At 37.7% G+C, this 13,899-nt stretch overlaps 1 protein-coding gene across 1 annotated transcript in view; it reads left to right on the top strand.

Moving 5' to 3' along the window:
* The window catches only part of MCCC1 (methylcrotonyl-CoA carboxylase subunit 1), a 70,502-nt gene that overhangs the window by 39,235 nt on the left and 17,368 nt on the right, over positions 1 to 13,899 (top strand). The window contains exons 11-13 of the mRNA XM_079100868.1: positions 9,319 to 9,502; positions 11,826 to 11,935; positions 13,636 to 13,852. Coding sequence (XP_078956994.1) covers positions 9,319 to 9,502; positions 11,826 to 11,935; positions 13,636 to 13,852 — 511 coding nt within the window. The remainder of the gene's footprint in view (positions 1 to 9,318; positions 9,503 to 11,825; positions 11,936 to 13,635; positions 13,853 to 13,899) is intronic.

Below are 13,899 nucleotides of genomic sequence, written 5' to 3' on the forward strand. Positions count from 1 at the left end.
CTTTCTTTCTTTCTCTTTCTTCACAGTTGTGTGAATAATCCATGCATTTACAATTCACATATCAATTACTTGAGTGAACAAAAACCAAAGCCATTTTTACCTCTAACAGAAGTAGAATATTTGGAAGTCAACAAATCATGGTTGTGCATAGCACCACTGAGATTGTTACAGGCACCTACTGTCTTTGAGTCACACTGACTACACTCTTTCTTTTTCATTTCCACTGTTGAACTTTGCCAAGTTGTCCCACTATGTCATAATTCAATCCAACAATGACATATTTATTATTTAACCACTTTGCAATGAGAATTTCATTATTTGTATCAAATATGATCATATGACCCACTGACTTGTTTTTCTTCATGGTGCCTCTAACTTGGAAACAAATATTTCTTCCTCTTTCTTTTTTTTTTTTTTTTTTTTTGAGGTGGAGTGCTGGGGGCACTCAACCACTGAGCCACATCCCCAGCCCGTTTTTGTGTTTTATTTAGAGACAGGATCTCACTGAGTTGCTTAGGGCCTCACTAAGTTGCTAAGGCTGGCTTTGAACTCACAACCCTCCTGCCTCAGTTTTCTGAGCTGCTGGGATCACAGGCTTGTGCCACCTCACTCTGCAGAATTCAATATTTCAAAGGTGTACCAACAAGTCATACTTAGTGAATAAATTGCCAAAGGAAAAAAAAAAAAAAGCATGAGTGGGTTCTCTATCACTTCAAACATTTATAGAACTCCCTTACTCCCAAGCAAAGGCCCATCATTGGGTTCTTCTCGAGCACTTTTTCCAAGTTAAAGTCATAACAATATCTCAATGTTCCTCACTGTGCCCAGAATGTGTAACCAAATCTTATGGGCTTACCTCTTATAAATTGTTTCAGTGCATTGTGTCCATAATATCTGATAATCATTTTATCCTCTGTCAAACATTCTTCAAAGAAACCAAAGGTCATGATGACTTTTGAATCATCTTTATTAGAAGATGAATTTGAAAACATTTATCTTCCATGTTGTCATTCATTATTGTTGAAAAAATATATGATACTTTCCAGCTCCTGGAAATAATTTCTTGACATTGCATTTTGATACTAGACATACCCAAATCTTCATCAATTGATCAGTAGTTTCTTATGGAAGCCAGCTTATGATACTTTTGTTATGAAAATGTAATAATTCCTAGAAGTATTTAACTCATCTAAGTATTTCAAATGTGTGCTTACCTTCTGCAGAATAGTATGCATCATCTATTTCAGGTGTCAATATTTCTTAAAAAATCTCCAGGCTGGCCAGGTGCGGTGGTACATACCTGTAATCCTAGTGACTGGGGAGGCTGAGACAGGATGATTGCAAGTTCAAAGCCAGCCTCAGCAACGGAGAGGCTCTAAGCAACTCAGTGAGACCCATCTCTAAATAAAATACAAAAAAAAATAGGGTTGGGGGTGTGGCTCAGTGGTTGAGTGCCCCTGAGTTCAATCCCCAGTACCAAAAAAAAAAAAAAAAAAAAAAACTCCAGGCTGAAATACTCTAATGGAATTCCTCATTTTTCTCAAGTATTCAGAATCAGTGTTTTCTATAATACATTCTTTTTTTTTCCCCTTTTGTACCAGGAATTGAACCCAGGGGTATTTACTCACTGAGCCACATCCTCAGCCTTTATTTTTACTTTGAGACAGGATCTCACTAAGTTGCTTAGGGCCTCGATAAATTGCTGACTTTGAACTTGAGATCCTCCTGGCCTCAGCCTCCCAAACCACTGGAGTGCACCACCACACTTGACTCTAATATATTCTTTTGAGTAGGGATACACAGGTCACAACTTGTCAACAAAATAACCTCAAGTAGCAATGCATTAGAGTTTGTCATGTAGCAGTACAGTGCATGATACGTTACTAAGAATATACATTGTTTCTGTGTCCTATTTATAGGACAACAGCTTTTGAACGTTGATCATTTGAAATACAATGCATTCTTTGAAATAAAATCATGACCTAGTTCCAGAAAATACTTTAATGTGTGCATTTCCTATATTACATATCAGTTATGTACATAATATTTTGTTTAGTTGAACATTTAGTAAAAGTAACTTTTGTTGTAAAATTTGTGCCATTTTCACAATGAATTTTAAAATATTTCAAACACTCTAATCATTACCTATTACTTTCCTCAAAAGAATAGGACACTACAAACATAATAATTATTCCAAAGTTACCATTGGTAAATGGTATATTTGTTGCTCAGTTTAAGTTTTTAATAGGTGTCCCACATCTGGGATGATGAGACCAAAAGCATGCCCGGGTCCCAATGAGTGTAGAGACAGAGTTTGAACCCAAGGAGTAAGGAATGAAGTACTACCATAACGGCTCTCAGTTCCTTTTCCTCTCATTCTCAACAACTGTGGTTCCTGATCTTTCCTATTTATAGATTCCAAGAGATGAAACATTTGCTTCTGTTTTATACTTACCTGTTTAGCTCAGGACATCCTAAGTTACTGAGAGTCTTTTATCCTGTATCTATATGACTTCCTCAGGTTGTCATTATCTCATCTTGAGGAAACGCTTGAAGAAGAGGGTAAAGAGAGAAAGTGACCAAATATGCTTCATTAGCCTTTTCCAAGTTATACTAGTTGAAGAGAAAAATTCATTGTTTTTGTACTTAAGAGTCAAAATAGTAATAATTATAGTAGCAATAAACAATACAAATGAAACTGTTTATAATCTGGTATTACACATAAACATAATAAACTTAAAACCCATGATGTTGGGGCAGGGGCTGTAGCTCAGTGGTAGAACGCTTGCCTAGCATGTGTGAGGCACTGGGTTCAATCCTCAGCACCATGTAAAAATAAATAAATAAGACAAAGGTATTGTGTCCATCCACAACTTAAAAAAAAAATTTTTTTTTTAAGTTTTCAAGAGGTGGGGAATGGACTGTTAAAAAAACAGGCCAATAAAGAGGGCAAAAACTTGAAAAAAAAAATGGTGTTCCCTTTCCCTTTATCACTCATTTGCTGATGAAGATTACAGTGTAGGATTCCTAAGGTCAGCATACTTCTTTCATGTCTGTGAATGTAGTCCTAAACATCAAGTAGTGATTTATTATAAAGAAAGATTGAGGCGATCCAAGATGGCAGACTAGAGGGTGACTGCATCTCCAGTCGCTCCAGAACCCAGGATTCAAGAAGGGGAGGCATTGAGAGACTCGGACTAAAATAGAGCCCGGGGTGAGTCTCCCCCACTGGGTGAAGCTCGGCCTGGGCGGCAGGCCCGGATAGGGACGGTTTATCAGAGTAGGGCAGGGCAGCTAGAGTCTTCCCCTGGCAGCCCTGCGCACTCTGGCAATGGGCTCCTCCCACACGGTCAGCATCTCGGAGCAGGCCCCCCAGTGAGAGCCTTTCCACACAGAGCCAGCTCCAGGCCCTGGAACCAGTAGCGGGCTAGGGGCAGCTTTCTTCAGAAGCACTGCATTATCAAGTTACTCCAAGGCTTCAGGCTACTGAAGGCTGGGAGGTGATACACTAGAAATCTACAGGGACACTATAAGCCAATAGAGGAAATCTGCAATATCTCAGAGTCCCACTGACATCTGACCAATATGAGAAAACAAGGGAAGAAAATGTCCCAAACAAACCTAGATACTATATCAATAAAACCCAATGACAGCACAGCAGAAGAAATGTCACAAAGGGAGTTCAGAATGTACATAATTAAAACAATCAGGGAAGCAAACGAGGAGATGAAAGAGCAAATGCAGGCATTGAAGGAGGAGATGAAAGAGCAAATGCAGACATTAAATGATCCCACCAATCAACAGTTAAAAGAGCAAATACGGGAAGCAAGAGATCATTTCAATAAAGAGTTAGAGATACTAAAAAAAAAAAAAAAACAAACAAACAGAAATCCTTGAAACGAAGGAAACAATAAACCAAGTTAAAAACTCCATAGAAAGCATAACCAATAGAATAGAACACCTGGAAGATAGAACCTCAGACATTGAAGATAAAATATTTAATCTTGAAAACAAAGTTGACCAAACAGAGAAGATGGTAAGAAATCATGAACAGAATCTACAAGAATTATGGGATATCATCAAAAGGCCAAATTTAAGAATTATTGGGATTGAGGAAGGCTTAGAGAAACAAACCAAAGGAATGAACAATCTATTCAATGAAATAATATCAAAAAATTTCCCAAATCTGAAGAATGAAATGGAAAACCAAGTACAAGAGGCTTATAGGACTCCAAATACACAAAATTACAACAGACCCACACCAAGGCACATTATTATGAAAATACCTAACATTCAAAATAAAGACAGAATTTTAAAGGCCGCGAGAGAAAAGAATCAAATTACGTTCAGGGGGAAACCAATAAGAATATCAGCAGATTTTTCAAACAGACCCTAAAAGCTAGAAGGGCCTGGAACAATATTTACCAAGCACTGAAAGAAAACGGATGCCAACCAAGAATCTTATACCCAGCAAAACTTACTTTCAGATTTGACGATGAGATAAGATCCTTCCATGATAAATAAAAGCTAAAGGAATTCACAAAAAGAAAGCCGGCATTACAGAACATTCTCAGCAAAATATTCCATGAGGAAGAGACGAAAAACAACGATGTAAATCAGCAACGGGAGAAACTAGCCTAAAGGAATAGCCAAATAAAGGAGAAACCAAATCATGTCAAAAAACAAAAATGAGTCAAATGACTGGGAATACAAATCATATCACAATAATAACCCTGAATGTTAATGGCCTGAACTCATCAATCAAAAGACATAGACTGGCAGATTGGATTAAAAAGAAAAATCCAACAATATGCTGCCTGCAAGAGACTCATCTCATAGAAAGAGATACCCATAGACTAAAGGTGAAAGGATGGAAAAAAATATACCATGCACACGGACACAGCGAAAAAGCTGGAGTATCCATCCTCATTTCAGATAATGTGCACTTCAAGCCAAAACTAGTCAGAAGGGATAAAGAAGGACATTACATACTGCTTAATGGAAGCATAAATTAGCAAGACATAACAATCATAAATATCTATGCCCCAAACATTGGCTCATCCATGTACGTCAAACAAATCCTTCTCAATTCCAGAAATCAAATAGACCACAACACAATAATACTAGGCGATTTTAACACACCTCTCTCACCACTGGATAGATCGTCCAAACAAAAATTGAATAAAGAAACCATAGATCTCAATAACACAATCAACAATTTAGACTTAACCGACATATATTGAATATACCATCCAACAAAGAACGAATACGCTTTCTTCTCAGCAGCACATGGATCCTTCTCTAAAATAGACCATGTTTTATGTCGCAAAGCTACTGTTAGCAAATACAAGAAGATAGAGATACTACCTTGTACTCTATCAGATCATAATGGATTGAAATTAGAAATAAATGACACAATAAAAAACAGAAACTTCTCCAATACCTGGAGATTAAATAATACACTATTATATGATGAATGGATAACAGAAGACATCAGGAGGGAAATAAAAAAATTCTTAGAAGTAAACGAGAACAAAGACACATCATACCAAAACCTCTGGGACACTATGAAAGCAGTACTTAGAGGAAGATTTATTTCATGGGGCACATTCAACAAAAGAAGTAGAGATCAACAAATAAACGACTTAACACTACAGCTCAAAGCCCTAGAAAAAGAAGAGCAGACCAACACCAAAAGTAGTAGAAGACAGGAAATAGTTAAATCAGAGCCGAAATCAACGAAATTGAAACAAAAGAAACAATCGGAAAAATTAACAAAATAAAGAGTTGGTTCTTTGAAAAAATAAACAAAATTGATAAACCCTGAGCCACACTAACAAAGAGAAAGAGGGAGAAAACTCAAATTACTAAAATTCGGAATGAACAAGGAAATATCACAACAGACATGAGTGAAATACAAAACAATTAGAAGCTATTTTGAAAATCTCTACTCCAACAAAACAGAAAACCTCGAAGACATCAACAAGTTTCTAGAGACATATGAATTACCTACACTGAACGAGGACATACACAACTTAAATAAATCAATTTCAAGCAATGAAACAGAAGAGGTCATCAAAAGCCTACCAACAAAGAAAAGTCCAGGACCAGATGTGTTCTAAGCCGAGTTCTACAAGACCTTTAAAGAAGAGCTCATTCCAGTACTCCTCAAGGTATTCCATGAAATAGAAGAGGAGGGAACCCTCCCAAACTCATTCTATGAAGCCAATATCACCCTGATACCTAAACCAGACAGAGACACATCAAGGAAAGAAAATTTCAGACCAATATCCTTAATGAACATCGACACAAAAATTCTCAACAAAATTTTAGCAAATCACATACAAAAATATATTAAAAAGATAGTGCACCACGATCAAGTGGGTTTTATCCCAGGGATGCAAGGTTGGTTCAACATCTGGAAATCAATAAATGTCATTCACCATATCAACAAACTTAAAGTTAAGAATCACATGATTATTTCAATAGTTGCAGAAAAAGCATTCGATAAAATACAGCATCCCTTCATTCTGAAAACACTAGAAAAAATTGGGGTAGTCGGAACATTCCTTAACATTGTAAAGGCCATCTACACTAAGCCCATGACCAATATCATTCTAAATGGTGAAAAACTGAAAGCATTCCCCCTAAAAACTGGAACAAGGCAGGGATGCCCTCTTTTACCACTTCTATTCAACATCGTCCTTGAGACTCTAGCCAGAGGAATTAGACAGACCAAAGAAATTAAAGGGATACGAATTGGAAAAGAAGAACTCAAACTATCCCTGTTTGTTGATGACATGATTATATATTTAGAGGAACCTGGAAATTCCACCAGAAAACTCTTAGAACTCATAAGTGAATTCAGTAAAGTAGCAGGTTACAAGATCAATGCTCATAAATCCAATGCATTTTTATACATAAGTGATGAATCTTCAGAAAGAGAAATTAGGAAAACTACCCCATTCACAATAGCATCGAAAAAAATAAAATACTTGGGAATCAATCTCACAAAAGAGGTGAAAGACCTCTACAATGAGAACTACAGAACACTAAAGAAAGAAATTAAAGAACACCTTAGAAGATGGAAAGATCTTCCATGTTCTTGGATACCGCAGAATTAATATTGTCAAAATGGCCATACTACCTAAAGTGCTATACAGATTCAATGCAATTCCAATTAAAATCCCAATGAAGTACCTTACAGAAATAGAGCAAGCAATTATGAAATTCATCTGGAAGAATAAAAAACCCAGAATAGCTAAAGCAATCCTCAGTAGAAAGAGAGAAGCAGGGGGTATCACAATACCAGATCTTCAACTCTGTTACAAAGCAATAGTAACAAAAAATGGCATGGTATTGGTACCAAAATAGACAGGTAGATCAGTGGTACAGAATAGAGGACATGGACACAAACCCAAATAAATACAATTTTCTCATACTAGACAAAGGTGCCAAAAATATGCAATGTAGAAAAGATAGCCTCTTCAACAAATGGTGCTGGGAAAACTGGAAAACCATATGCAACAGAATGAAATTAAACCCCTACCTCTCACCCTGCACAAAACTCAACTCAAAATGGATCAAGGACCTCGGAATCAGACCAGAGACCCTGCATCTTATAGAAGAAAAAGTAGGTCCAAATCTTCAACTTGTTGGCTTAGGATCAGACTTCCTTAACAGGACTCCCATAGCCCAAGAAATAAAAGCAAGAATCAACAACTGGGATAGATTCAAACTAAAAAGTTTTCTCTCAGCAAAGGAAACTATCAGCAATGTGAAGAGAGAGCCTACAGAGTGGGAGAATATCTTTGCCACTCATACTTCAGATAGAGCCCTAATTTCCAGAATCTCTAAAGAACTCAAAAAACTCTACACCAAGAATACAAATAATCCAATCAACAAATGGGCTAAGGAAATGAACAGACACTTCACAGAAGAAGATGTACAAGCAATCAACAGATATATGAAAAAATGTTCAACATCTTTAGTAATAAGAGAAATGCAAATCAAAACTACCTTAAGATTTCATCTCACCCCAATTAAAATGGCGATTATCAAGAACACAAGCAACAATAAGTGTTGGTGAGGATGTGGGGAAAAAGGTACACTCATACATTGCTGGTGGAACTGCAAATTAGTGCAGCCACTCTGGAAAGCAGTATGGAGATTCCTCAGAAAGCTTGGAATGGAACCACCATTTGACCCAGCTATCCCACTCCTTGGCCTATACCCAAAGGACTTAAAATCAGCATACTACAGAGTTACAGCCACATCAATGTTCATAGCTGCTCAATTCACCATAGCCAGATTGTGGAACCAACCTAGATGCCCTTCAGTTGATGAATGGATAAAGAAACTGTGGCATATATATACAATGGAATATTACTCTGTCATGAAGAATGATAAAATTATGGCATTTGCAGGCAAATGGATGAAATTGGAGAATATCATGCTAAGTGAGATAAGCCAGTCTCAAAAAACTAAAGGACGAATGATCTCGCTGATAAGCGGATGAGGACGTATAATGGGGGGTAGGAGGGGTTGGCATTAGGGTTAGGGTTAGGTTTAGGGTTAGGGATAAGGAGGGTGGTAAGAATGGAGGAAGGAAGAACTGTATAGAGGGAAAAGAGGGGTGGGAGGGGTGGGGGGAAGGGAAAAAAAAAACAGAAAGAATCAAACAACATTGCCCTATGTAAATTTATGATTACACAAATGGTATGCCTTGACTCCATGCACAAATAGAGAAACAACATGTATCCCATTTGTTTAAATAATAAAAATAAAAAAAGAAAGATTGATTTATTGATTTTGGACTGGAGTGCTAATGTTTTAAAATGAAAACCAAGAATATCTTGCCACTGAGAAACTTGAATTTTGGGCTGGGGTTGTGGCTCAGTAGTAGAGCACTTGCCTAACATGTGTGAGGCTCTGGGTTTGAGTCTCATCACTACATATAAATAAAATAAAGGTCCATTGACAACTAAAATCAAAAAGTGTTTTAAAAAGATTTTGATTATGTTAAACAAATGTTGATTTTTATATTTGCAAATTAGCCATCAGTTTGCCTTTCTCCACTTAAAATCTCTAGGAAACCCCTTGTAATTAATACATGATTCCCAGGCTGCATGTTTTTAAATCTATTTTTGTTTTGCTGAGTACTCAAGTGAATGGATAAATCATAGTTTCATTTGGCTGTATTTCAAAGTCCATTGTACACTTTCTATAGGAAAAAAAAAGATAGAACCATTGACTTACCAAGTGTTGTAACTGCCATAATTCGTATTTTCCTAAGAGGCAATATTCATCTATTATCAGATTGCAGCAGGAGAAAAGATTCCATTGAGCCAGGAAGAAATACCTCTGCAAGGCCATGCCTTTGAGGCTAGAATATATGCAGAAGATCCTAACAATAACTTCATGCCAGGGGCTGGACCACTGGTGCACCTCTCTACCCCTCAGGCAGACCTTTCCACTAGGATTGAAACTGGAGTACGGCAAGGTAAAGTGAAATGAAAAGTCTCTCTTGTTAAACTTCTAGTAATGTTTTTTTGTTCTTGGTTTTTTTTTTTTTTTTTTTTTTTCTTTTTCCTTTGAGACAGGATCTTACTGTATTACTCAGTTGACCTTGAACTTGGAGGCTCAAGTGATTCTCCTGCCTCAGCTGGGACTACAGGCTCCACCATTGTGCCTGCCTTTGGTACATTATTTATTTTGGGGTAGAGGCTTATGGAAATGTCTGGCATGTTTTAAAGTAAGGGACTTAATTGATTTCTCATCAAGTTTTTCTTTTTCCTTCTATAATAGTTATTTTTAAAGCATAATTAGTATTTTAAACAATGTACTCTTGTTTTGAAATACAACATACTTGGTAAAACTTTACCAAGAAAAATTTCATATCTGTTGTTTTATTATGTAACTCTGCCTTGTTCTAAAAGTGATTAAAGGTGACTGTGATTTCTACTACAACAGTGTAGGCACTCTGCCTTCAAGGAACTTAAAGTCAAGTTGGAGAATTAAGTATAAAGTATAAGCTAAATAATAATTTAAAAAAACAGATTACAATAGAAAGGAACAGTGCAAGAGCTTTCATAGTTCAGCATATGATCAAATAACATTGGTTATAACTTAACTCTTTAGCACCTCCTATGTATCTACAGGCACTATTCTTTGTGATTTTTTGAATGGGCGTCTTTCAACATGAGACCCACCTCCCTTATAAGAAGGCATTTTTACCATCCCCATTTTTGAGGTGAAGAAAGTAGGTCACAAGAGGAGTTAAGTGATGTAACAACTCTCTCCAAGGTCATCTTCAGAGCTGAGATTCAGACCCAGGCATCTAGCTTCAGAGTCTGAGCCATTAAGATGGCTATTTACTTCCATTTTCATCTCAGTTGCCAGAGTAGTTACACAGTGATGAGACGTAGCAATTCTCAGGACTGAGAGGTTATGTTAGTCTGAAATAATCAGGACTAGTCTTTAAGAGGACGTCTGGAGTGGACTTATGTAGGCAGATTTAATAGCATAATGAAAAGTGAAGAAAAGAGAAAGTGAAAGGTGTATTTAAAGAACTATGGCTGAAGGCAAAGGTCTGGAAGGCAGGTGGTTGGAGATGTAGTTGGAGACACCATTTCAGGGCAAATCATATAGCGTTTTACAAGCCAAAATGAGGAATTAATACTTCTTGATAATAAATTGGCTAAGCCACAGCAAGATTTGGCAGTTGATAAAATTTTTAACATATCACAGAGCACATTGGAAACAAAAGAACATTGCAGTTGGAAGAAGAAACCTTTGCGACAAACAGAACTTGCTGCATAGTTTAGTTAAGTTGCTCAAAGGGTAGCAGAGATGTAATTCTGAGAAGGGCTTCCAGGTTCTTTCCTTGGTCCTAAGAGGGATAATCTAGTCCAGGAGACTGTCCCTAGCCCTCTGTCCTGTGTACCCGAAACCATTCGTGCATTCCTTGGGCAATGCCCATGTTGTACTCCTGTCATCTTTTACTCCTTGTCTCATGCCCCTCTTAGATTGTAAGACTCTTAAGAGAAGGACTATGCCTTGCATATTATATTTGCAACACCTTGCTCCAACTGAGGCCTAGTAGGTCTTCAATGTGTGTTGATACGTGAGTAGGTGTGTGTATGGGTAAGAGAGTGAATTGTATCCCCTTGATGTTATAGATGAGGACCTGCAGTTCAGAGAGGTCAAATGACCTGCCAATGTGAGGAAAAGGTCCTCCAACAGTCTTAATGATGCACCACATCCTTGCAATTTGAACCATTTCTGTCAAGTGGGATGTGCCATGGTTCTTGTTGACTAGGATTGTAATCTCAGTAAGATTGCTGCTGTTTGCTTATCAGCTTTGCCAGTCATAGCACTTGGCACTTTATTGTCACTCCTTCCAACACCTTACAAGAGAGAGGAATTATCTTTATTTACTGATGAGGAAACTGAAAGTGTGGAGGGGGGAAATGCTAAAAGCAGAAGTGAGTTTAATGTGAGAGGTAGGAGTTTGCATGAAAGGAAAAAAAGTTTCAAAAGGAGTTTGAGAAAGGAAAAAAAGGTTCAAAATAAGATAGGGATGGGGAAGCCAGCCTGCATGTCACTGAATCACCATGTAGGGCCTGCTGCTCTTGGGTGACCACATCCTGGTTAGATTTTGGACAAATTTTAAATTCCTCTGAACCTCTATTTTCTCAAAAATAAAATAGTGGTCATGAGTCCACCATTTGGGAATTTGAGAGGACTAAGTATGAATATCTTGCTTCTCATATTTTATTTCTTCAAGTGTGACTTTGAAACGTTCTGTGGGTTTTCAATTTCAGGAGATGAAGTTTCAGTGCACTATGATCCCATGATCGCGAAGCTGGTCGTATGGGCTGCAGATCGTCAGGCGGCCTTGACAAAACTGAGATATAGCCTTCGTCAGTACAATGTGAGTCACTTGGGGTCAGAAGAACCCCTAATGCCTTTGGTCAGCATCAAAAGTCTTCCTTTGTCCTTGTCAGAGCCTTAGTCTTGTCACCTATTTCCACCAATTGCCCATATGTCACCAAATGAGTTCACATGAGGAGATTTCCTGTGGGTCAGAGTAGGCTTTGAGGACTTCTTGATTTCAGAAAAGAAAGACTGCAGAAATAAAACTGTTAGAATCAGCGTGTTATATTTTACTGAAATCCTAGTCATTCTGTAAATAAGGCAGCTACATGAGTTTTCTCTACAGTCTGGTAACTCCTGTTCAGAGGAAAATAATTATATTCAGTTTCATCCTTTTGATTGTTGGTTATTTTTCTGTAGCACATTAATTTTCTTGGGTCAGAAAGTCTCATAACACATTGATTTAACTTCATAGAAGGATTTATTAACCCATGATCTTAAAATTTTTACACTGTTAATTAATCAAACCTCTGATTTCTGTGGCTCCAGCTACAGTGGCCTCCTTGCCATTCCTTAGGCACACCGAGCCTGGAGTCATGTTCCTGTCCTCTCTAGAGGACATCTTCTAGAATATTCATCCCCCACGTGATCTCAGGGATCTCTTCCGACTGTCATTAACCCTGCTTACTTCACAGGGACCTTTCCCAGCCTCTCTCTTTAAAAATAGGACCCTTTGCTGTTTTCTGTTCCCTTTAGCCAACTTTAGTTTCCTTGATAGCATGGGACATTATATTAGATGTTTGCTTAGACATGTTTGTTATATGTCACCTCTCTAGAAAATAAGCTGTGACTTGTGAGCACAGGGACTTCATCTGTTTTAGTCCTCACTGCCTAAAAGGTACTTAGTAAATGGCTATTAAGTGAATGAAGACATAGATGAATGAATGAATGAATGAATGAATGAATGAATGAATGAATGAATGAATGAATTCAAGACTCATGCAGCTAGTTTTACCTCTTATTAGGTAGATTTAGGTTAATTTTATACTTTTTTAAAATCAATGTGTAAAGTTCATATTCTTATGTTGTAAAGAAGTTCCTTTGAGGCCATTGAATCCTATACCCTCCCCAGTGTAGCAGTCCTGACTGCTCTTTGCAGTCATCTTATTTTGTGGAAGTTATACTGAATCATTCTTCAGTATCTTGCAAATAAATTTCATTTATATTTCTTAACTCTCTCCCCCTCCCCGTGCTAAGAATTGAACCCAGGGGTGCTTAACCACTGAACCACATCCCCAATCCCTTTTTATATTTTATTTACAGACAGAATCTCATTAAGTTGCTTAGGCCTTGCTAAGTTGCTGGGGCTGTCTTTTAACTCAATCCTTCTTCCTCAGCCTCCCGAGCTGCTGAGATTACAGGCATGTGCCACCACACTGGCTGTTTCTTAACTTTTACCCCTTTCCTAATATAAGTCAATTAAATGTCTCTACACTACCTACTATAACACCATTTCCATCCTCTTTCTCTTATTAAAATATAACTTTTAACTGTGAAATTCACATATATGGTGGTAGATATGGTGCTAGTAAGTGACATTTCATCACATGGTACCATCATAGGTTTTTTCATTTTTTTCTAAGAGTTTCCTTTTTTCCACTGTAGAAAATACTTAAGGGGAACGGGGCAGGAAAAGATGCTTTTCTGACTGGCTTGTTTTTCCTACTCAGTAGGACCTGGGCTTTATTCTCTTCCTAGATTGTGGGACTATGCACCAATATCGACTTTCTATTGCGCCTGTCTGGCCATCCAGAGTTTGAAGCCGGGAATGTGCACACTGATTTTATTCCCCAGCACCACAGAGAACTGCTGCCCAGTCAGAAGGCTGCAGCCAAAGAGTATTTATGCCAGGCAGCTCTGGGTCTCATCCTCAAGGAGAAAGCTATGACTGAAGCTTTCAAACTCCAGACACAAGGTACAGGATGCTCTTTTTCCTCTGCCTTGAACACTACATGAATCATC

Source organism: Sciurus vulgaris (genome assembly GCF_902686455.1).
Source record: "Sciurus vulgaris genome assembly, chromosome: 10".
NCBI lineage: Eukaryota > Metazoa > Chordata > Mammalia > Rodentia > Sciuridae > Sciurus > Sciurus vulgaris.